This window comes from Scyliorhinus canicula, chromosome 8 (assembly GCF_902713615.1).
Source record: "Scyliorhinus canicula chromosome 8, sScyCan1.1, whole genome shotgun sequence".
Lineage (NCBI taxonomy): Eukaryota > Metazoa > Chordata > Chondrichthyes > Carcharhiniformes > Scyliorhinidae > Scyliorhinus > Scyliorhinus canicula.
In genome coordinates this window covers 136,652,614-136,677,923 of record NC_052153.1, presented here as the reverse complement: position 1 = coordinate 136,677,923, position 25,310 = coordinate 136,652,614, and the positions used below count along the sequence as shown (strand labels likewise).

General features: G+C 44.7%; 1 protein-coding gene across 8 annotated transcripts in view; it reads left to right on the top strand.

Moving 5' to 3' along the window:
* Positions 1-25,310, top strand: part of adgrv1 (adhesion G protein-coupled receptor V1) — an 838,553-nt gene that overhangs the window by 16,755 nt on the left and 796,488 nt on the right. For all 8 annotated transcript variants that reach the window (XR_005461637.1, XM_038805279.1, XM_038805282.1 and 5 more), the window contains exons 2-3: positions 13,348-13,532; positions 23,475-23,624. Coding sequence is in view for 7 of the 8 variants with exons in the window: in XM_038805279.1 (XP_038661207.1) it covers positions 13,348-13,532; positions 23,475-23,624 (335 nt within the window). In the remaining variant the exon portion in view is untranslated. The remainder of the gene's footprint in view (positions 1-13,347; positions 13,533-23,474; positions 23,625-25,310) is intronic.

The following is a 25,310-nucleotide window of genomic DNA, read 5'->3' as shown; positions in this document are numbered from 1 at the left end:
GGACCCTCTATAAACTTGCAATCGATTGGGTCTCTTCCCAATCGATTGATTTGAATTTCCCCAATAACGGGGCTGTTCCTCGATCACTGGGCGGTTCTTTCCACCTTATTTGTGTCCTTTGTTTCAGACTCCACTGGCGCCGGGATGTCTGACCTTCTATAGAATGTTTCAATCTCTTCTAATTGTTGTGTCCATTGTGCCTGGGAATCACCAGGAATCACTCACTTAATATGCGCAGCTCGTTAGTTACAATGCTGTCTGGTTTCTTTAGCAGCTAGAATACACAGGGGATTCTGCAAACTGCTTGTCTCTTTGCAACTGTCCATTTTTCCCTGTAACCTTTGCGTTCTTCCATTTTGTGTGAGGAAGTGGCCAACCCAGGTGGCTACAGAATGCTACCTTGATGTCGAGGACAATCATTCTCACCTTGCCTATGGAATTTAGTTTATCACATGTTTTGTCCAAGTCAGCAACAATATTTAGAGCTGGGTTGCCCTAGCAGAACCCAAACTGAGCAGCAGTGAGTAAATTATTGGTGAGTGCCAGTTACGAGCACTGTTACTGACTCCCTCTATCTGTTTAGTGATGATTGGGCAGAAGCTGACTAAATTAGATTTGTTGTGCTTCTTCTGAGCAGGGCATAACTGATGCATTTTCCATATTATCTCGTATATGTTAATGGTTTTAATTGTACTGGAACAGTTTAGCTAATGCTGGAGCACAGGTCTTCAGCACTATACAATTCTGTAATCTTTGCCCTGTGAATGCAGTTATTTCTTGATGCCACATGGCGTGAATTGACGTTTATGAAGACTGGCATCTGTGGTAATGATGACGTTGGAAGGAGGCAGGGAAGAATGAATTGCTCAGATCTTATGGATGAACATGATGGTGAATTTGCATATATATGAGGGTGGGAATTTCTTTGGAACCTCCTGTTGCTGTTAGTACAATGTTCTACCACCATTTGTGACTGGTTGTGGCAGGGCTACTGAGCTTTGACCCTTGAGCTTATTTGTGCAATTGCTTAGCTGTGTCAATGGTCTGTTACATTTCATTCCAGGAGCCTGAGATTCTGTGATAACATGCACTTTTATTGCATTTTGTAGACTGGAGCTATGGATAGTGATGGTAGAAGTTCCAACGTTCTTTCCATCCCATGGCTGACTAGAAATCTGTCCTCTCTCACTGTCTGTCATCGGTGTTTGTTTGAAGGATATTTGCAGGTAGATATTCAACTTATTTGGCTCCACTATGAGTGTACCTTCATTGGCCACCAAGTTCAGGGATACTAGAACCTGATTCTAGCTCAGAGGCTCGGTCATTACACAATATGCCACAAAACCTCTGGCTATGTCTATAGCATGCTGCTTTTGCTGTCCTCCTCTCTAGCTTTGTATCTCATTTTCAGGGATGTCTGGTGCTGCTTCCAACATGCCAAATTAATCTTTAACCAATATATATAAATGAGATAAATATATATTCATCAACATTACACAATTTTACAGTGCCAGAGATATATTAATAATGTGTGTCGGGATGACCTTTCTTGTAATTCAATTAATTACCAATTATTTCATAATTTAGTAAAAGCCTCGATAATCAATACATCAAGCAATAGATTACTGGAAGAATTATATAGTACAGTTCATTTGCTAATTAGGATCCTGGAAAAATGCCAATATTATATTAAAATAAACATTGTCATTTTTTCCAGCTTAGTTTATTGTGGTTGTTGATTTGTATACTGGCTTTGAAACATAGGGCGTGATGTCCCCCCCCCCCCCCCCCCCGCCCACGGTGTGGTTCGCACAGGCAGCCCACCATTGGCCGGTGACGGCATCTTCCAGTTCCATCACTGTCAACAGGGTTTCTCATTTTTCACCTTCTACCACAAGGGAACCCATGGCGGGAGTCACCATCGGCAGGACCAGAAGATCCTCGACGGTTGAAAATCCCACCCATAATCTAAACGAGCTAAAATTTATTCAATGTGATGTTATTTTGTTCGCGCAAAAACTCTAAATATAAATGGATTTAAGAGGCAGTACATTTTTATTATTATTCAATATATCAAGATGTTTAATGGGATCTTTGTACATTTTTTCCTTCCATAAAGTAAGTGTGAAATGGTAATATTTGTATAAAATGAAGATAGGATGGTAAACAGTAGCATGTAGATGTTGCTGTCTGAAGTGATACTTGCTCAGACCTAAATATAGGCATTTGGAAAGGTTAATGCGAGTTACTTCGCAACTCGTAACTATCTAATATTCATGGCACTTACAACATTGTGCGTAGGAAGGTGAGCAATTGCAGCTTAATTGTTACTGGGTGGACTAGAAATACCAGGTGATTATTAATTGATGATACTATTATGAAACAACTTCTCTATTTCCAAATGAGTAACTCAAAGACTTTAAATTGACCTCTGTTTTGGCAGTGGGGCTAACCTTTCATGAGATGACTACTGAGGATCATGTGTTGCTGTATCAGTTTCCGTATGCAGCTTAGTATGGGAAGGAGAAAGGAATGCCAACTCATAGTGCCAGTGACCAGGTAGCACTAAAATGTTACTTTTAAAATGGCTTTTTGGAAATATTTGGTTATGTGAAATTTAGTAGATGTATCAAGTGGGCAAATGAATCGTGATTTGCTAAGTAACTGTGCCATAACTAAATATTTTGAGCCTTCATGTATTCAGTGTTCCAAGCAGTGTGATTGGTTGAAGACCAGCAGGAACAGAAAATAGGTATTCATGCTATAATGGGCACACAAGGTGTTGCAGGCTGAGATCCCTGGGAGTAACTACAAATAAGTGCTTTAAAAATTGAGTGCTAAATCAGAAAAGGGTGATGTTTCCTCACCTATTTCCTCACCTATTTCCTCAAATAAGATTTATAGGCATTATCACATATTACAGTGATCATGAAATTCATTATGGCTCTTGCCAACTCTCTGTTGGGATCATCTAAGCATGCATTGTCAAGTGTTTTATGTAGTCAAACCAGATTCATATTCAGAAATGTATCATGAAAATCACAGATGCATTATTTATGTGGCCAAAGTATGTGATTATGTTTGTTAATGATCATCAAAAGCACTATAAATGGCAGCATATTTCTACAGATCTCTTGGCTTAATGGAATTATTGGTTTAATACAAGTTTTAATTTAGGCTCCTGAGTAATGAAATAACATGAGTAAACTATGATTGTGTTCTGTCAGTATGCAGTTACATAGAACAGTACAGCACAGAACAGGCCCTTCGGCCCTCGATGTTGTGCCGAACAATGATCACCCTACTCAAACCCACGTATCCACCCTATACCCGTAACCCAACAACCCCCCCCCCAACCTTACTTTTTAGGACACTACGGGCAATTTAGCATGGCCAATCCACCTAACCCGCACATCTTTGGACTGTGGGAGGAAACCGGAGCACCCGGAGGAAACCCACGCACACACGGGGAGGACGTGCAGACTCCGCACAGACAGTGACCCAGCCGGGAATCGAACCTGGGGCCCTGGAGCTGTGAAGCATTTATGCTAACCACCATGCTACCGTGCTGCCCCACGTTGCTCTATAACAATCAGTGCACACTAATTTAACCGAACGGTCACTTTCTAGCACCTCAACAATGGCTAGGATACTGGACCGAAACCCCAACATTGAGTTTATTTGTTGGACTGTGCAGAAAGAATGATTCACTCCTGGGGTGATTACATGCAGAAATAGAGCCTTGCGATATTTAAAACAAAATTTTATTATGAACTTAGAACTACCCCTTTTGCTACTCAATTTTCCATTTGACAACTAGCAAAGAAACGTACAGCTCAGCTGTCAATCTATCTTAAAAATCAGCATGGCATAGAATAATACTTGCATCACAGAACAGATTTCGACTCCTGGTAGAACCCTTTCAGACTCTGGCTGAATATCTTCAAAAAGCTGGTTCACCAGGTATGTTTCAGTTTCTTCCTTTTCCCCAGACAAGGCTTCATTTTTCCTGTGGTGGCCGATTAGCAATCTGCCACTTGGATTGCCATCCAATTGAGGAAAGCAGCTCACTTCCCAGAGCTGCTGATCCAATCAGAGGGCCAGCAGTTTGACAGCCTTGACAGCACCACCATTGCGGGTGACCATTGAGGCTGCAGGATAAACAAGAGGATACATACATGGCAGGGTTCCCATAGCTGGTGCTAATCTATCATGACGAGACATTGACTGGATGGTCAGCTCACTCCTTGGTTTTTGATTGACTTAAGGATTTGAAAATCACTGTGGGCATGACTGAATTGTGACTGAACGTGCCCTCCATTTCTGGTTTCTGGCCCCTGATTAAAAATCCAGCCCATGTAGTCTAATATGATTCTCACTGCTAATGGATGATATTCTTGAAGCTATTTTATACATAACAATAAGAGGACCAGGGAAGGGGATTTTGGACACTCTTGTGCTGTCCTTGTTGGGTGGTTGGAAAAATAATTGGAGCAGATGTACTGACTATGTTAGGATAGGCAGGAATGGAATGGAGAAAGAGTCGTTCTATAGAATTTAACATGTGTAGCTGTGGCAGAGGGGAATAGCATGGCTAAACATTTTGAAATCCTCTGCGATATCAGAGATTATGTCTACATAATCATTGGTGGTAATGCAGAGACTGTTGACAGAATGTGTGAAGGGATTCCAGACCAACCGGATTTGAATAGGGTGTGGTGGGAGCAATAGGCGCCGAGCTGTGAAAAGAGAGTGAGGGAAGGTTAGGTAGGGATGGACTGGTGGAGAGAATAGGGAGAGGCAGAAAGTGGGGTTTTGCAAAGAGTAGTTTTGATGGGGGGAAAAATAGAAGGAGAAGTTGATTACATCCACAAGATGCACTGCAGCAACTCATCAATTCTCCTTTGACAGCACCTTCCAAACCCACAACCTAAAGCACCTAAAAGGACAAGAGCAAGGACAAGAGTATGGGAACACCACTACTGGTTCCACTGCAAGAAACACACCATCCTGACTTGGAATAATATTTATGTTCCTTCACTGTTGCTGGGTCAAAATCCCAGAACTCCCTCCCTATTTCACATAGACTGTGGCATTTCAAGAAGACGGCTGACCACCATCTTCTGAATGGCAATTAGAGATGTGCAACAAATGATCGTTTTCATTGTAAGCTTTGCGCAGGTGAAGGAGACACATCCTGAGTGAGAATTGGAACTTAGTAATTTGGTGCAGTGAGGTAATTTGGTGAAGAGTGAGAGAGGGTGCTTTTTCCTACCGTTTTGTTCTCTTTCTTCTGGCCTGTAACTGTTAATCTGCAGGGAGACAATCAGAGAGCATCCTGGGAAGGTAAGTGATTTAAAATTTTTTTATTACCTTTTCAAATTGTGTTGGGGGGGGGGGGGGAACTGTAAGTGACATCACAGTAAAGCTGTGACCTGATTGGTTGGTTGGGAATCTGTTAAATTTGAAAAAAAAATCTAATTGATTAACTAGATGGTGGAGTAACTAAACCTGAGGGCAGAGATCGGTATTTAGCATTTAATTTTGCAGTAAAAGTTATCTAGCGTTAGGGCCATATAGGTATACCACTTAGGATCTTCCCCCACCAACAGTATCCAATCAGGGGAAAAAAGCAGCAGCCAGAGCAGTGGCACCACGGCTGGCTCTTATGTTCAAAGCGCAGAAGAGCGCTTAGGGGACTCTATAGTCAGGGGCACAGATAGAAGCTTCTGTGGATGTGAAAGAGACTCGAGGATGGTATGTTGCCTCCCTGGTGCCAGGGTCCAGTATAACTCCGAACAGGTAGCGGGCATTCTGAAGGGGGAGAGCAAACAGGCAGACGTCGTTGTACATATTGGTACTAACGCCATAGGCAGGAAGGGCCATGAGGTCCTGCAGCAGGGGTTCAGGGAGCTGGGCAGAAAGTTAAATGACATTGAGCGCAATGAACGCCATCGCGTTTTATGATGGCGCGAAACAGGCGCGGGGACAACCGATTCTGGCCCCCCGGGAACGGAGCCCCCCTCTTTCCCCCCCCCCCAACCAATGGCCGCACCCCGACCCTTCGCGAAAGTTCCCGCTGGCAGCGACCAGGGGTGAACGGCGCCGGCGGGACTCTGCTGGTTCCGCGTGGCCGCTCGACCCATCCAGGCCGGTGAATCAGCGGCCCAGCAGCGGGCGGCAGACAGCGGCCCACAACTGTCACCGCGCCAACGCGCTGCCGCAAATGGCGCCGATTTTCTGTACCTCGGAGAATCGCGCGCCGGTGTCGGGGCGGCGTGGCGCGGTTGCGGTGATTCTCCGGCCTGGTGCGGGGCTCAGAGAATCGCGCCCAGGACCTCTAGGGTTGTAGTATCGGGATTACTCCCTGTGTCACATGCCGGTGAGGCTAGAAATAGGAAGATAGAGCAGATAAACACGTGGCTAAACAGCTGGTGGAGGAGGGAGGGTTTCCTTTATCTGGACCAGTGGGAGCTCTTCCGGGCAGGTGTGACCACTATGAGAAGGACGGGTTGCATCTATACTGGAGAGGCATAAATATCCTGGCCGCGAGGTTTGCTAGTGTCACACTGGAGGGTTTTAAATAGTGTGGCAGGTGGGTGGGTACCGGAGCAATAGGTCAGAAGGTGAAACAATTGAGGGAGAACGAGGGAAAATGGCCAGTATGGCTATGAGGAAGAGCAGACAGGTGGGAGATGTTGCTGAAAACAGCAGGACAAGTGCTAGTTGCCTGAAGTGCATATGTTTTCATGCAAGAAGTGTAACAGGTAAGGCAGATGAATTTAGAGCTTGGATTAGTACTTGGAACTATGATGCTGTTGCCATTAAAGATTTCTGGTTGAGGGAGAGTCAGGATTGGCAGCTAAACATTCCAGGATTTGGATGTTTCAGACGGGATAGAGGGGGATGCAAAAGGGGAGGAGGAGTTATGCTACTGGTGAGGGAGAATATCACAGCTGTACTGCGTAAGGTCACCTCAGAAGCAGCGAGGCTATATGGGTAGAGATCAGGAATAAGAAGGGTGCAGTCAGAATGTTGTCGGTTTACTACAGGCCTCCCAACAGCCAGCGGGAGATAGAGGAGCAGATAGGTAGACAGATTTTGGAAGGGAGTAAAAGCAACGGGATTGTTGTAATGGGAGATTTTAACTTCCCCAATATTGACTGGGACTCACTTAGTGCTAGGGGCTTGGACGTGAAAGGGTTTGTAAGGAGCATCCAGGAGGGCTTCTTAAAACAGTACGTAGATAGTCCAACTAGAGAAGGGGCTATACTGGACCTGGTATTGGGGAATGATCCCGGCCAAGTGGTGGAAGTTTTAGTAGGGGAGCATTTTGGGAACAGTGACCACAATTCAGTAAGTTTTAAAGTGCTGGTGGATGAGGATAAGAGTGGTCCTCGGGTGAATGTGCTAAATTGGGGGAAGGCCAATTATAACGATATATGGCGGGAACTGAAGAACCTAGATTGGGGGCGGATGTTTGAGGGTAAATTAACATCTGACATGTGTGAGGCTTTCAAATGTCAGTTGAAAGGAATTCAGGACCGGCATGTTCCTGTGCGGACGAAAGATATATACGGCAAATTTCGGGAACCTTGGATAACGATAGATATTGTGGGCCTCGTCAAAGAGAAAAAGGAGGCATTTGTCAGGGCTAGAAGGCTGGGAACAGATGAAGCCTGTGTGGAATATAAGGAAAGTAGGAAGGAACTTAAGCAAGGAGTCAGGAGGGCTAAAAGGGGGTCACGAAAAGTCATTGGCAAATAGGGTTCAGGAAAATCCCAAGGTTTTTTACACATTGATGTGCCGTCAATGAACACAAGATGAGTAGTGAACGTAACTGAGGCTTTAATAAGCTAAACAGAAAGCCTCCTGGCCTCTGATCCCAAACTGGGGCCACCTTTATACCGAGCCCGAGGGAACGCGGAGCCATCAGGCAGTGCTTTACCACATTACATGTAATACAGTAGCAATTTACCGCAATACATATAAGATACTCCAGTGTTGTACCACATTTACCCCCTGTTTAAAAAAAAAAGTTCAGCGGGGGTGAAGTGGACTTAAAGGTCAAGTCTGTCAGGAGCTTTGACCTTCCGCAGTGATCGCCTCAGTTCTTGCTGTGGTGTGGGCACTGGTGTCGAGATCTGCGTGTCCGGGAGCATGCTGTCCTCTTCTTCATCCAGTTGTTGAGTCGGTGGAGGGGGGTGCGGTATATGGGCGGGGGTGGTGGTGATGGCCGCCAGTGGGCCTGCGGGTGCCAGACCTTGAAGTAGCTGGGTAGTGGTGGAGGGAGACGGTGTAGGTCGGGGATGGTGGTGATGGTCGCTGGGGAACCTGCAGGTGCCAAATCCCGGAGGGAGACTGTGTCCTGCCGCCCGTCCTGATGTGCCATGTAGGCATATTGTGGATAGGCATGGAGGAGCAGGAACTTCTCGACGAGGGGATCCGATTTATGACTTCTCGCATGCTTCCGGAGGAGGATGGGCCCTGGGACTGTCAGCCAGGACGGGAGAGAAACCCTGGAGGTGGACTTCCTAGGGAAGGCAAACATACGTTCGTGAGGGGTCTCATTGGTGGCAGTGCACAGGAGCGACCGGATGGAGTGAAGCGCATCGGGGAGGACCTCCTGCCAGCGGGAGACTGGGAGACTTCTAGACCGTAGGGCCAGAAGGACAGCCTTCCAGACCGTCGCGTTCTCCCTCTCCACCTCTCCGTTGCCCCGGGGTTTGTAGCTGGTCGTCCTGCTTGAGGCGATGCTCTTGTTAAGCAGGAACTGACGCAACTCGTTGCTCATGAAGGAGGAACCCCGGTTGCTATGGATGTAGGTGGGGAAGCCGAACAAGTTGAAGAGACTGTGCAGGGCCTTGATGATGGTGGCAGAGGTCATGTCAGGGCATGGGATGGCAAAGGTGAATCTTGAGTATTCGTCAACAGCGTTGAGAAAGTACATGTTACGGTCAGTGGAGGGGAGGGGCCCTTTGAAGTCGATGCTGAGGCGCTCAAAGGGGCGAGAGGCTTTTACCAGGTGCGCTCTGTCTGGCCGATAGATGTGCGGTTTGCACTCCGCGCAGACCTGGCAGGCCCTGGTCACGGTCCTGACCTCCTCGATGGAGTAAGGCAGGTTGCAAGCCTTGATAAAGTGAAAAATATGGGGGACCCCCAGGTGACTGATGTAATTGTGGAGGGCCCGAAGTCGGTCTACTTGTGCGTTGGCACATGTACCGCGGGATGGGGCATCTGGGGGCTCATTGAGCTTCCCCGGTCAGTACAAGATCTCGTAGTTGTAGGTGGAGAGTTCGATCCTCCACCTCAGCATCTTCTCATTCTTGATTTTACCCCGCTGTGTGTTGTTAAACATGAAGGCAACTGACTGTTGGTCAGTGAGGAGAGTGAATCACCTGCTAGCCAGGTAATGCCTCCAATGTTGCACAGCTTCTACCATGGCTTGGGCTTCTTTTTCAACGGAGGAGTGTAGAATTTTGGAGGCATGGAGGGTACGGGAGAAGAAAGCCACGGGCCTGCCCGCCTGGTTGACGGTAGCGGCCAGGTCAAAGTCCGACACATCGCTCTCCACCTGGAACGGAATGGACTCATCGACAGCATGCCTCAAGGCTTTGGCAATATCTGCCTTAATGCGGTTGAAGGCCAGGCGGGCCTCAGCCGTCAGGGGAAAAATGGTGGATTTAATAAGTGGATGGGCCTTGTCTGCATAATTGGAGACCCTCTGGACATGGTGGGTGGCGCGGCAGCTGGGGCCGGCACCGACAGACAGCAGGAAGCGCTGCTGGGCCGAAGAACTCTAGGGACAGGTCGAGCCTGGCAGGCTTTAGCAAAGTGGCCCTTCCTCCCACACCCATTGGAAGTCGCGTTCCGTGCAGGGCAGCATTGTCTGGGATGCTTACCCTGGCCACAAAAGTAGCACTTCGGGCTTCCGCCGTTGGCGGGCTTCTGCGCGGCACAGGCTAGCGCCGCACCTGAGTCGGATGATGGCGGCGCCCACAAGGGTGCCGCCGGAGGTGAAGGTCTCCATGTTCTGAAAAGCCTCTCTGGTGAGTTTGAGAGCTGCATTGTCTCTGTGAGACCGAGTGTACCCCCTTCTAGCAATTGCTGACGGATGTAATTCGATTTAATGCCTGCGACATAGACGTAGCTGATCAACAGCTCCGTGTGTTGGGTCGCCGATACAACCTGGCATGCACAGTTCCGGTGAGTACCCAAAAGGCACGCAGGAATTCGGCTTGTGAATTTCCGGGGCGTTGTCGCCTCGTGGCAAGAAGGTACCTCGCATACCTCGCAAAACAGGGGCTGGTTTAGCTCACTCGGCTAAATCGCTGGGTTTTAAAGCAGACCAAGCAGGCCAGCAGCACAGTTCAATTCCCGTACCAGCCTCCCCAGACAGGCGCCGGAATGTGGCAACTAGGGGCTTTTCACAGTAACTTAATTGAAGCCTACTCGTGACATTAAGCGATTTTCATTTCATTTTCGTTTACAGACTTTACGTATTGTCCCTGCAGCAGCATTATCACCTCCGTATACAAGTGAGCATCTCTGATAAGCAGGAAAACTTGCGGGCTCACCCGTGCATTGAGTATTTGCTGGTTTTGGAGGTCGGTGACGTCTTCGGTGGAGGACCCGAGGTACACTTCGAAGCAGCTTAGCCAGTGCTCGAATGTTGCAGTGGCATCGGCTGCCTGTGGGTCAAGCTCCAGGCGATCAGGCTTGAGTGATGAATTCATCTTAAAAGTTTAGCTTATTAAATTGATGTGCCATCAATGAACACAAGACGAGTAGTGAACGTAACTGAGGCTTTAATAAACTAAACAGAAAGTCTCCTGGCCTCTGATCCAGAACTGGGGCAGGGGCGGAGGTCAGCCACCTTTATACCGAGGGGAGGTGGAGCCATCAGGCAGTGATTTACCACATTACATGAAATACAGTAGCAGTTTATCACAATACATATAATATACTACAGTGGTTTACCACACACATAAAAAGCAAGAGGGTAGCTAGGGAAAGGGTTGGCCCACTGAAGGGCAGGTGAGGGAATCTGTGTGTGGAGCCAGAGGAAATGGGCGATGTACTAAATAAGTACTTTGCATCAGTATTCACCAAAGAGAAGGAATTGGTGGATGTTGAGTCTGGAGAAGGGTGTGTAGATAGCCTAGGTCACATTGAGATCCAAAAAGACGAGATGTTGGGCGACTTGAAAAATATTAAGGCAGATAAGTCCCCAGGGCCTGATGGGATCTACCCCAGAATACTGATGGAGACGAAATTGCTGAGGCCTTGACAGAAATCTTTGGATCCTCACTGTCTTCAGGTGATGTCCCAGAGGACTGGAGAATAGCCAATGTTGTTCCTTTGTTTAAGAAGGATAGCCAGGATAATCCAGGGAACTGCAGGCCGGTGAGCCTTACGTCAGTGGTAGGGAAATTACTGGAGAGAATTCTTCGAGACAGGATCTACTCCCATTTGGAAGCAATTGGACATATTAGCGAGAGGCAGTACGGTTTTGTGAAGGGGAGGTTGTGTCTCACTAACTTGATAGAGTTTTTCGAGGAGGTCACAAAGATGATTGATGCAGGTCGGGCAGTGGATGTTCTCTACATGGACTTCAGTAAGGCCTTTGACAAGGTCCCTCATGACAGACTGGTACGAAAGGTGAAGTCACACGGGATTAGGGGTGAGCTGGCAAGATGGATACAGATCTGGCTAGTCATAGAAGGCAGAGAGTAGCAATGGAAGGGTGCTTTTCTGATTGGAGGGCTGTGACTAGTGGTGTTCCGCAGGGATCAGTGCTGGGATATTTGCTGTTCGTTAGTATATATAAATGATTTGGAGGAAAATGTAACTGGTCTGATTAGTAAGTTTGCAGACGACACAAAGGTTGGTGGAATTGCGGATAGTGATGAGGACTGTCAGAGGATACAGCAGGGTTTAGATAGTTTGGAGACTTGAGTGGAGAGATGGCAGATGGAGTTTAATCCGGACAAATGTGAGGTATTGTATTTTGGAAGGTCTAATACAGGTAGGGAGTATACAGTGTATGGTAGAATCCTCAAGAGTATTGAAAGTCAGATAGATCTAGGTGTACAGGCCCACAGGTCACTGAAAGGGGCAACACAGGTGGAGAAGGTAGTCAAGAAGGCATACGGCATGCTTGCCTTCATTGGCCGGGGCATTGAGTATAAAAATTGGCAGGTCATGTTGCAACTGTATAGAACCTCAATTAGGCCACACTTGGAGTATAGTGTTCAATTCTGGTCGCCACACTATCAGAAGGATGTGGAGGCTTTAGAGAGGGTGCAGAAGAGCTTTACCAGGAGGTTGCCTGGTATGGAGGGCATTAGCTATGTGGAGAGGTTGAATAAACTCTGTTTGTTCTCACTGGAACGACGGCGGTTGAGGGGCGACCTAATAGAGGTCGACAAGATTATGAGGGGCATAGACAGAGTGGATAGTCAGAGGCTTTTTCCCAGGGTAGAGGGGTCAATTACTAGGGGGCACAGGTTTAAGGTGCGAGGGGCAAGGTTTAGAGGAGATGTACGAGGCAAGTTTTTTACACAGAGCGCAGTGGGTGCCTGGAACTTGCTGCCAGAGGAGGTGGTGGAAGCAGGGTCGATAGTGATGTTTAAGGGGCATATGAATAGGATGGGAATAGAGGGATACGGACCCAGGAAGTGCAGAAGATTTTAGTTTAGTTGGGGAGCATGGTCGGCACGGGCCTGGAGGGCCGAAGGGCCTGTCCTGTGCTGTACCTTTCTTTGTATTTCACCAACGATGTTCACATCTCAAGGATGAATAAATATTCAAAAAAATTAGAGTGAGAAGTTGTTGGATTTGAACAGAGTTGACGGCACAGTTGGTATTACTCATGGGGATGATGAAAGCTGTGGTTCAGTTTCAGAAAAACTAAAACATTGTGGTGTGAGATCTGGAGTGAGGGGTTGTTCAAGGCATAAAGGAGACGGAAAGACACAAGGACCCAGAGGTAGTGGAGTGATGAGATTTAACTTTGGAGACAAAAAAATTCATGAGCTCCTTTTTATTTGGTTTCAGAAATTAAGTGGTGTGTTTAGAAACGGGCTGTTGGACGAGGCAATTTGTAATGAAAAGGAGGTGTTTGACATTATTTTGCCTAATGGAATGATCATATAATAAGTAAGCAGACCAATTCCAAAAAGAATGAGAAGATCATTTGTCTAAGTTATTTATAAATGATTTGGAATAAATTCTCTAGGAATCTGAAAATATTTACTCAAACAATTTTGGGTTTGTACATTTTTCCATATAAGCTTCACTGATCCCAGTTTAAACTTGTATTGTTTCTCTGATTTCTCTTTATAGGAATGCCTGCTGTTTTCTGGGTGGCTGAACTTGTTTTGGGTCTTTGTGTCACTCTCGCTTTTGGAAATACAGAAGTAAAGTTTGCAGGTCAAACAAAGTTTGTGGTGAATGAAACAAGCACCTCAGTTATACGTCTGGTTATTGAAAGGACAGGAACACCAGCCAACGTCACAGCAGTTTTACTGGTAAGGGACAGAGATTGTCTCGGCATTCCTACTGCTGAAGTACGACAACTTGTTATGCTACCACTTGACATTTTATGCATTATACATACCTGAAGAGGAGATCTGCCATTAAATTACGTTTGAAACATTGGAGCAATATATAAAAATTATCCCAATGCATAGTTTCCCAGAGCATTCTTTTATTTTAAAACTGAATCATTCATTCTTAATATGATTATGGCAATGTAGCAGAGTTAACTTTACTAGTTTCTCTAAACGTTATTGCGTAGAGAGATTGGATAGCTGCATTTTCCATGTAATCTGCTGCAGTGGTGGCCCTCATGGGCTGACAGAGGGATCTGTTGTGAATGGGATTTCCTACTGAATGTGCCATTGGCAGGACTGGAAGATCCCCCCTGTGTGAATGGCCAAAAATTCCGGCCAGTGACTTAATCCAATATGCTGTTTTAGAAGGAGGAACTGGGTTTCAAGAATGTGCAGCTGCACACCTCTAGAATAGTAGGAAATCAAGAGGCTAAAGGGAGGGAGGAAGGAACTAAAATAATAATGATCACGAGAGAAAAATTAACGGGAAAATTAATGGGATGAAAAGCTGATCGGTCCCCTGGACCTGATAGCCTACATCGTAGGGTCTTGAAAGAAATAGCTACAGAGATATTGGAGGCATCGGTTGCAATCTTTCAAAATTCCCTCAATTCTGGAAAGTTTCAGAGGATTGGAAAACCACAAATGTGACACTGCTATTGGAGAAAGGAAGGAGATGAAAGCAAGAAACTTTAGGCCAGTTAATTGAACACTACATTGGGAAAATGGTAGAAGTCAATATTGTGAGGCAGTAGAAAGACTGAAGGAAATTACAATATAATGAAGCAGAGTCAACATAGTTTTGTGAAAAGGAAGTAGCATTTGACAAATGTATTAGAATTCTTTGAGGATATAGCAATCCAGGTGGATTAAGGGGTAGTAATAGATGTAGTGCATTTGGATTTCCAAAAGGTGTTCGGTCAGGAGCCATATAAAAGGCATTAGCATGGTGTTGGGGCTAATCCAATAGCATGGATTGGATAACTAACAGGAAATAGGGAGTTGGGATAAATAAATTATCTTCAGTTTGGCAAACTGTAATCAGTGGAGTGCCACAGAGACCACCGACGGCACATTCAGTAGGAAATCCCATTCACAACAGCAGGGCCAGCAGATCCCTCTGACCGGTGTTGGGGCCTCAACTATTTACAATTACTTGGATAAAAGGACTGAATACAGGATAGCCAAATTTGCTGATGGGATCAGTGGGAAAACAAGTTAAGGAGGATACAATGTCCTAGATTTTCAGAGTCGGGAAGCCCCTGTTGACCTTTAGAAGTGATGGGCGGGTCCCAGATGTGGAGGTCCAATTCCCGTTTGTGAGAAACTGCTGGAAAACCTCAGCAGGTCCGGCAGCATCTGTAGGGAGAGAAAAGAGCTAACGTTTCGAGCCCAGGTGACCATTGAGTGGGGGCGGCGGGGGGAGGGGGGGGGGGGGGGGGGGGGGGGGAGTGAAAATGGGGGAAAATCTGTACAGACTGTATAGTTGATTGTTGGGAAGTGTGGCTTCCGTTTATTTACCGTAGCCTGTTTTGATACAAGTTTGTAATAAAATATATTTTTTTTTAAAAGAAAAAAAGAATCTATGCATGGTAACATTATCATACTCCATCTTGTGCTTCTTTTTCTTCTGATTTTCACCTTTCAACTCTGATAAAAATGTTTCATTTAAGTCTAGGTGCAATTGTCACTTACAAGCATAGTTCCATTCTCAAATTCATTTTCAAATTTGCATGTGACGTTTACGTTTCGATTTAACACAGTCAAAATGTCATTATTTGCATTAATATTTTATTATCATGTCAAAATCTCTTTAGCTGTATCAAGAATGTTGTTGAGATGCTTCTTGGGTCCAGCTCACAATAATATTTTTGCTTTGTTTGTGCTTTGAACTTTTTGTGATCTTGTTGTTTCTCCCAGTTCCATTTCCAATGAGTTCTTTTCAGTTCTGTTGGGCCATGTCAATCACTTCCTCTCTTTTAGGATTAGTTTGTTCTAACCCTTCAACTTTTTTGCACTAGTTCTGAACTTTCTCAGTCTAGTTCTCAGTAGAGTGCTCTTTGGCAAACTGTTCACTTGCCTTGCTTCCAACCACTGCAACTTGTGTAGTACCACTGACAAGCATTTTTAAGTCAGAGTCTCTGGCCATTGATTCAGAAAGATCACTTTGTAATTTCAATACTTCTGGTTGATAATCCATAACTTACAATGCTGCAAGTTGGGCGGCATGGTAGCACAGTGGTTAGCACTGTTGCTTCACTGCGCCAGGATCACATATTTGATTCCCGGCTTGGGTCACTGTCTATGCGGAGTCTGCACGTTCTGCCCGTATCTGCTTGGGTCTCCTCTGGGTGCTCCGATTTCCCTCCACAAGTCCCGAAAGACGTGCTGTCAGGTAATTTGGACATTCTGAATTCTCCCTCTGTGTACCCGAACAGGCGCTGGAATGTGGCGACTAGGGGCTTTTCACAGTAACTTCATTACAGTGTTAATGTCAGCCTACTTGTGAAAGTAAAGATTATTATTATTAAGAACTTCAGTTATTTTATTTTGGTCCATTATTGACATTTGTACATCAGTCATATTACTTGGATCAGTTCTTTGCTTAGCTGTATCAGTATTCAACCATGTGTTTTTGTTCACAGGAGCATCTTTCAAATTGAGACACTCAATACCAATCATCTTTTTCTCTATTTTGTTTTGAAATTCAAAAATCTCATTGTTCTCACAATTAAGTTCTAACAGTTCGTTAGTTTTGGGGTTTAAATTTAGCATTCAACCAATTATTCTGATTTACCAGAACCTCCGTTTTATGTTCATGTCATTTTCTATGATTCTTCATAAATACTTCTGGTGCTTGGAAGTTCATCAAGTTTTACGACAGCACGGTAGCACTGTGGTTAGCACAGTTGCTTCAGTGCTCCAGGGTCCCAGGTTCAATTCCTGGCTTGGGTCACTGTCTGTGCAGTCTGCACGCTCTCCCCATTTTTGCGTTAGTTTCCTCCGGGTGCTCTGGTTTCCTCCCAAAGATGTGCAGGTCAGGTGGATTGGCCGTGCTAAATTGCCCTGAGTGTACAAGTAGAGTGGGGTTACTGGGTTACGGGAATAGGGTAGAGGTGTGGGCTTGAGTAGGGGGCTCTTTCCAAGGGCTGGTGCAGACTCGATGGGCCAAATGGCCTCCTTCTGCACTGTAAATTCTATGATTCTGTAACTGAAGACCAACCGCTGCCAAGTTTTCTTTTTCAAGTTTATTCTTCATACAGTTCAAATCTTCAGTCAGATGTTTCACTTTTCCTGACTGGTTCTCGAGTGTCTTTTTTTTTCACTTGCAAACTCCTCTTTCATATGTGGAAGTTGATTTTTGTGTTAATCAGGTTCTCACTCAATTGCTTGTTATTTGCAACAAGTGTCTAATTTTTCCCAACAATAGTTTTCAAAAAGTATTAACGTCATCATGATCAACTGCTTGTTGCAATACAGTTGTCATCACATTGCTGTCTCCACAAGTCAAATCATTACCTTGGATGAAATCTATTCCCCCAATCGGTAATTTGGGAATAATTCCCACTGTAACAATTACCATTTTATAAAATTACTTATTAATTAACATAACCCAAAGAAACAATTACATTAATATCCCTTATTAATATTTATTCCTTCATAAAATGAAGTTTTATCATTTGCCATCAATGATTGATCTACTTATATGGGCGGGATTTTCTGGGCGTTCATTCTGGCAGGATTTGCCTTCACTTCTGGGCTGTGTTCTGCAGTGGCACCTCACCAGTTGCCAACGGTGGGATCTTCTGGTTGCACCATTGTCAATGGGGTTTCCCTTTGAATGCACCCTTGCTGTCATGAAACTCGCAGTAGGGGTGCACACTGATCCCGTCAGTGTGCACCCCCGCTGTGGGTTTCTGATGACGCGTGCAATTTTATATGTTTCACTGTGCCTTCAATAATGCCAGCTTTCCTTACCACTGCAGATAACCCAACTCCAATTTATCTACCAATTCATTTAACTGACTCTGGATTACTTTTGGTAAACCAGCATCTTCTATTTTAGCAATTTGCCAGGCCTTTTTGGATTTTAACCTGTACACTGCACCTCACAGTAACTCCACTTCCTTTGTCCAGTATCTTAGTACTCCATTTACTCGTTTTTTTAAGGATTCATACATCCCAGCATTTAATAATAAATCCCAGAACAAGGTTTACTATTCAGCATCCAATATCTCTCCATGTTTTGAAATCCAGCAAGAGCCCCCACTTTTGTTACGCTTCCAGTTGATATAACAAAAAACAATACCGCACAGGAACAGGCCTTTCAGCCCTCCAAGCCTGCGCCAATCACGAGTCCCATCGAGACCATCTGTATCCTTCTATACCCCGTCTCTTCATGTGCCTATCCAGATAAGTCTTAAAGGTTGCTAATGAATCTGCCTCAACCACCTCACTTGGCAGTGCATTCCACGCCAACACCAGCTCTCTGTAATAAAAACTTCCCCCTGCTTCTCTACTGAACCAGTCGCCCTTCACCTTGAACCTCTGCCCCTTGTGATTTTCAATTCCGCCCTGGGAAAATCCTCCAACTGTTCACCCTATCTATACCCCTAATAATTTTATAAACTTCTATCAGGGCACCCCTCAGCCTCCATCTCTCTAGGGAGAACAATCCCAGTTTATTCAATCTCTCCTCATAGCTAATACCCTCCATACCAGGCAACATCCTGGTAAACCTTTTCTGTACTCTCTAAAGCCTCCACGTCCTTCTGGTAGTGAGGTGATCAGAATTGGACACAGTATTCCAAATGTGGCCTAACCAAAGTTCCCTATAACTAACATAATTTTCGAGCTTTTATCCTCTATATCTGTCCTATGAAGGCAAGCATGCTATATGCTTTCTTTACCACCATTTCCACCTGTGCTGCCACGCCCAGATCTCTCTATGTCTCTATGCTCCTCATGGTTCGGCCATTTATTTTATAGCTTCCACCTGCATTGGATCTACCAAAATGCATCACCTCGCATTTGTCTGGGTTAAGTTCCATCTGCCATTTCTCTGCCCAATTTTGCAGCCTATCTATATCCTGTTGTATTCTCTGACAGTATTTATCACTATCCGCAACTCCTGCAATCTTAGTATCATCTGCAAACTTGCTAATCAGACCCACTATGTTTTCTTCCAAGTCATATATATTACGAAGAGCAGAGGTCCCAGTACTGATCCCTGCGGAACACCACTCGTTACAGACCTCCATTCGGAAAAAAACACCCTTACATTGCTACCCTCTGTCTTCTACGGCCAAGCCAATTCTGAATCCATTCAGCTAGTTCACACCTGACCCCATGTGATTTAATCTTTTGCACCAGCTTGCCATGAGGGACCTTAAAATACTTTACTAAAGTCCATGTAGACAACATCCACAGCCCTTCCCTTGTCAATAACTTTTGTCACCTCCTCAAAAAACTGAACAACATTAGTGAGACATGACTTCCCTCGTACAAAACCATGTTGTCTGTCGGTAATAAGACCATTCACTTCGAAATGTGCATAGATCCTATCTCTGAGAATCTTTTCCAACAATTTCACTATCACTGACGTCAAGCTCACTGGCCTATAATTACCTGGGTTATCCTTGCCACCCTTCTTAAAAAACAGGACAACATTGGCTATCCTCCAGTCCTCTGGGATCTCACCTGTGGCCAACGAGGACACAAAGATTTCTGTTAGAGGCCCAGTGATTTCACCTCTTGTCTCCCTCAGCAATCCAGGATAGATGCTATCTGGCCCTGGGGATCTGTCTTCCATAATGCTTTTTAACACACCTAACACTTCCTCCGTTGTAATAACAACATGTTCTAAAGTGTTTACACATCCCTCTGAGCCACCACCAATCAACGTGTCCCTCTCCTTTGTGAATACTAATGCAAAATACTTATTAAGGATTCCACCTTCTTTCTCTGGTTCTACACATAATTTCCCTCCTTTGTCCTTGAGTGGACCAACTCTTAGCTACCCTTTGTTCCTAATATATGTATAAAATGCCTTGGGATTCTCCTTAATCCTGTCTGCCAAGGTCATTTCGTGACCCCTTTTTGCCTTCCTGACTATGAGCTCTTTCCTACTTTCCTTGTATTCCTCAAGTGCTTCATCTGTTTTTAGTTGCTTGTACCTCACGTATGCATCTTTTTTCTTTTTGACAAGATTTGCAATTTCCCTGGCCATTCATGGTTCCTGAATCCTGCTTTTCCTGTCCTTCCTTTTTACCAGCACATGCCTGTCCTGCATTCCAATCAACTGCTCCTTAAAAGACTCCCACATGCCAAATGTGGATTTAACCTCAAACAGCCTCTCATAACTGGATGGTAAGATTCCAGAATGGAACCCTGGCTCAAAAGATCGTAACTTTTACGTTTTGTTTATAAAATGTGAAGGCGTAGTCACATGATCGCAAATTCATAACTACAATAGTCTCATTAATACAAAAAGTCTTTGTTAAGCACACTAGGTGACTGCGTACAAATGCACACCCTCCGCTTTGAACCTAAGTTAGTGGCTGTGGATTTCTCCTCTGAATCTCCCCAGATCATGATCACAAGAAAGTTTCCAAACTCCACTCCCAAAAACCTACTTTAAAATCTTTTCTCTCAATAACCTTTTTCCTTCGCGGTTTGCTGTTTAAAATCCAAACCGGGTTTTCCAAATGACACTTTTAAACAAAACTTCTGCCCCACTTTGAACAGCGAATCCAGTCCAGTATTTTACAGCACCCCTCTATCTTGACCGCTGTGCAAACTGCTCACAAATGCTTTAACTCTGGATTCCCGGACTGTATTAAATGACAGCAAATGTTTCATCTACCTCTGACATCTGCTGTCCCACTGTGAATCTATTTACTGTGATTGTCCCTTTAATTCAGCAGGGCGGCATGGTGGTGCAGTGGTTAGAACTGCTGTCTCATGGTGCCAAGGATCCGGGTTTGATCCTGGCCCTGGGTCACTCTCCGTGGGGACTTGAACATTCTCCCTGTGTCTGTGTGGGTCTCGCCCCCACAACCCAAAGATATGCAGCGTAAGTGGATTGGACATGCTAAATTACCCCTTAATTGGAAGAATTAAAAATGAACTACACTCAACACTTTGTATACTCTTCCTTGAATTCTTCTGAACAATACTTTGGTCTCAGTTCTCTTAACTTCACGTGTCGTAAATGTAATTTCTGTCTAATTCCCTGGATATCTGGACTGTAATTTGTACTTTGCAGCTCCCATTCTGTCCAATCTGTCTTCTGGCAGTGTTGAGAAATGTTCCCTTCAATATACTATCACCAACTGCTCTGGCTTCTAGTTAAAACTAAGAGCAAAGGAAAGCCCTTCCCTTTGGATAGTGGCCTCTTGTTGCTAAGCTACAATTTACTTATATTTACTCTTTACTCCTTAGTCCTCGCCAAGCGCAATAGAACGACAGTTGGAGTCATAGAGTCATACAGTACAGAAGAGGTCCTTCGACCCATCGGGTCGGCACTGACAAAACAGTACTACAAGGGCATCACGGTAGCACATGTGGATAGCACTGTGGCTTCACAGCGCCAGGGTCCCAGGTTCAATTCCCCACTGGGTCACTGTCTGTGCTGAGTTTGCACGTTCTCCCCGTGTTTGCGTGGGTTTCCTCCGAGTGCTCCGGTTTCCTCCCACAGTCCAAAGACGTGCAGGTTAGGTGGATTGGCCATGATAAGTTCCCCTTAGTGACCAAAAAGGTTAGGAGAGGTTATTGGGTTACGGAGATGGGGTGGAAATGAGGGCTTAAGTGGGTCAGTGCACCCTTCTGCAGTGTCTGTTCTATGTTACTAAATCTAAACTAATCCCACTTTTCCAGCACTTGGCCCAGAGCCTTGAATGTTGTGACATTTCAAGTCATCATCCACATACTTTTTACGGGTGTGAGGTTTCCTGCCTCTGCGACCCTCACGTGCAAAGCATCACGCCAAACCACAGAACATCACATACTATTGCCATCTAACATCAGATCCTGAAACAAATCTGTCATTTGGTTCAAGTGAATCATGCTTTAAATGTGGATTCATGTAAATTTTGATAAACAGATTCAGGATGATGTAAACGTGGGCTGTTTGGGTGGGACATTTAACTTTTACAGGGGCTGAAATCGGATCGACCATTCTTTGTGTATCCTGCCCAATTTTCCTTTTCATTAACTTTATTTCATTGATGAAATGGACATCTGGCACAAGTGATCTAAGCTTTTCTTTGTTATTTAGTCACATTTACTAATACCCTGGTTGTAAGAGCACACGTATACCTTTTGTGGAGGATCACCTCTGCTTTGTGATTTGAGAAATATGCTTATTGATTTACTGCCATAAAATAAGACAAAAATAAATATCAAAAATGATGAGAATATGTATTTATAAATGTGTGCATAATTGTTTGTCATTTATAAGTTCTATGAAGATTGAATTGAATTATATTTTTAATTATTAGAGCAAATTCACAAAGTGATAAATTATCCAGTGCCATTGGACCTTACTTAAAACAGTAATTTGCTTCTGGCACTGTTGTGCCATGTTCTCAGTGTGAGGGATCAGATAACAAGTTTACAGTCGATAGTGCTGTACTTGACATAGACTCATATACATTTTCTTTGCAAAACCTTGTGTTAGGAAGAAACCAGAAATATGGTAATTATTTTGACTTATATAGATTATTGTTCAGTTGGTGATTACTGTTTGCTATGTTAACCAGAGGTTGTGTTGGCTTCTTAGTTACCAATGCAGACTACTAGTTCAGCTCGGCCAAGTATTTTTTCACAAAGGGAAAACTGGAGGCAAAGTAATTCCAGATTGCGCCACCTCTTTTCCATTAAAACTAAAAAAATAAAAAATGTTTTCTTTTATTCTTTCATGGGATGGTGGCATCATTGGCAAGGCCCAGAATTTGTTGCCCATCCCTGATTGCCCTTTGAACTGATTGGCTTGTTCGGCCATTTCAAAGCCAACCACATTGCTTTGGGCCTGGAATCACATGTAGGCCAGACCACGTAAGGATGGCAGATTTTTGATGGCATGGTGGTGCAGTGGTTAGCACTGTTGCCTCACAGTGCCAGGGACCCGGGTTTGATTTCAACCTCGGGTGACTGTCAGTGTGGAGTTTCCTCCAGGTGCTCCTGTTTCCTCCCACAGTGCAAAGATGTGCAAGTTAGGAGTATTGACCATGCTAAATTGTTCCTTAGTGTCCAAAAGTTTAATTGGGGTTGCAGAATTACAGGGATGGGTGGAAGAATGTGCCTAGATAGCGTGCTCTTTTGGAGTGTCAGTGCAGACTTGATGGGTCAAAAGGCCTCCTGCACTGTAGGGATCCTCTCCCTAAAAGGGTATTTGTGAACCAGATGGGTTTTCATAAAAATCGATGATAGTTGTCACGGTCACTAGTATTCCAGATTTTATTAATTGAATTTAAATTCCACCAATGGCCGTGGATTCGAACCCATGTCCATTAGACTGGACCTTTGGATTGTTAGTCCAGTGACATTACCACAACACTGCCACCTCCCCACAAAATAGCTTGTTGAAATGTGTTTTCTAGAGCAGAATCAGTTACTGATAAAGCCTCATACAATTACAATTTGTCCCTTTGTACTTAAAATTTTGAAGCAATAATTGCAAGTTTGTAATAGAGGATTAAAGTTGCGTTGAGTAGAACTTTCATATCAATTATTGACCTAATCATTTTTTGAAGCAAAGAAGTTAACCTATTAAAGATCCCTGACAAAATTCCTAAATGTGAGTTTGAGAGCATACATAATGATACAAACTCATGTATTAATTCCAAATCTTTTTAGCTTCAAGGGGAAGATACTGGCGATTTTGAGGGCACATCTGCCGTAGCCCAATTACTGACAACAGAAACCAACAAAACTGTGTATATTGCAGTCAAGGACGATGATTTTCCAGAAGCAGATGAAACTTTTGCATTTTCCCTCAGGCTGCAGGTAACTTTATTTTCTTATTAAATTCTTTCCGAGTAAAATGGAACAATTTAACTATCCATGTGTTTAAGCTATACAGGTGCAAACAAGTTAGCATTATTTATCAAGGGCAGATGAATGCCAGTGATGCAAAACAATGTTGTGAAAATGTATTCAATGCCTGTTTATGCAGTTTTATTTTATAACTAACACAGAAAAATTGATTAAATTGGAAATTAAAAATATGAATGCCAGAAATGGTCAGAGGGGCCTTACTAAAAACTTTAGGCTCCAAGAGTGGAATCTTCTGCACTTAGTCTCTGCCACAGCGGTGGGGCTACAGTGGTGGGCGGCACGATAGCACAGTGGTTAGCACTGTTGCTTCCCAGCGCCAGGATCCCAGGTTCGATTCCCACTTGGGTCACTGTCTGTGCGGAGTCTGCATGTTCTCCCCATGTCTGTGTGGGTTTCCTCCGGGCGCTCCGGTTTCCTCCCACAAGTCCCAAAAGATGTGCTTGTTACATGAATTGGACATGCTGATTTCTCCCTCAGTGTACCTGAGCAGGCACCAGAGTGTGGCGACTAAGAGATTTTCACAGTAACTTCATTGCAGTGTTAATGTAAGCCTACTTGTGACAATAATAAAGATTATTATTATTATGGGTTAAGAACATAATTACAAATTGGTGAGCTTTGCCGAGACACTGTTCTGGTCCCATGGCATTTGCATTCCACCCCCAGGTTACTCAAACAAAAAAGGAGAGAAATGGGTGGGAAGACATGTCCATGCTGTCAAAGGACCACAGCAAAAGTTAGAAGGTCTCACCAGCACTAAGAATTTTGAAGCTGCTGTAATCACAGGAAAGGGGAGACCTGGGAAGACTACCCCTCGGGTCTTTCACTCTTACCTGGTGGTCCTGTGGGATCTAAGGGGCTGTAGTGAGGTGAGCTGTTCCAAGGATGGGACAAGAGGATGGTCTCTTCAACCAAGCAGGTGTAGAGGGATGTAGCCTAGGACATCAGTAGTTGGAGTGTGGTACCTTCTGCTTGGAGACTGCAGTAAGAGAGTGCAGTACATCAGGAAGGCATGTCTGGTGAGCGCTATACCCGCTTTGGGTGACAAGCCCCACAATTTCACCTGCACTGCATTCTTCTCTATATAGCCTCTTCGAACAATACACTTTGCTTTGCATATTCACTCATTCCCCTCCTGTATACACAACTGATATCCCCGTTTGAACAGAAAACACCCACACTGACTTCCGGTTGCGATGATGCGGAGCTAAGCCGCACGTTCGGAGGCTCCCGCTATTTTCGGTCTTTTGGGCTCTTTTAAGGGCCCGTAGCGGCGCTGGTTAGACTTTTCCCGGTGTGGGAACACATCTGCTGCGCCTATCTGCCTGTTACAGCCGGCACAGCTCTGGGTCACTTATAAAGATCGCCAGTACTATTTTGTCTCCCCGGAAGAGGCCTGGGCCTTTGTCCAGGCAGAGACGCTGGGCTCGAATTGAGGATTGAGGGGTGTTGGAGACTGATGTACATTGTCCGGAGGCTCTGTTCGTCCTTGTACTTCTCTGTTGGGTTTTTTCTTTTTCTGGGGCTTTTCTGTTATTTATTTCTGTTCCTTTCTCACTGGTGGAAAGCTGGGGGATGTTTTGTAGACCCGTTGGGATGCGCGCCTTTTTCTTTCCCGCGTTTTGGGTCGAGGGG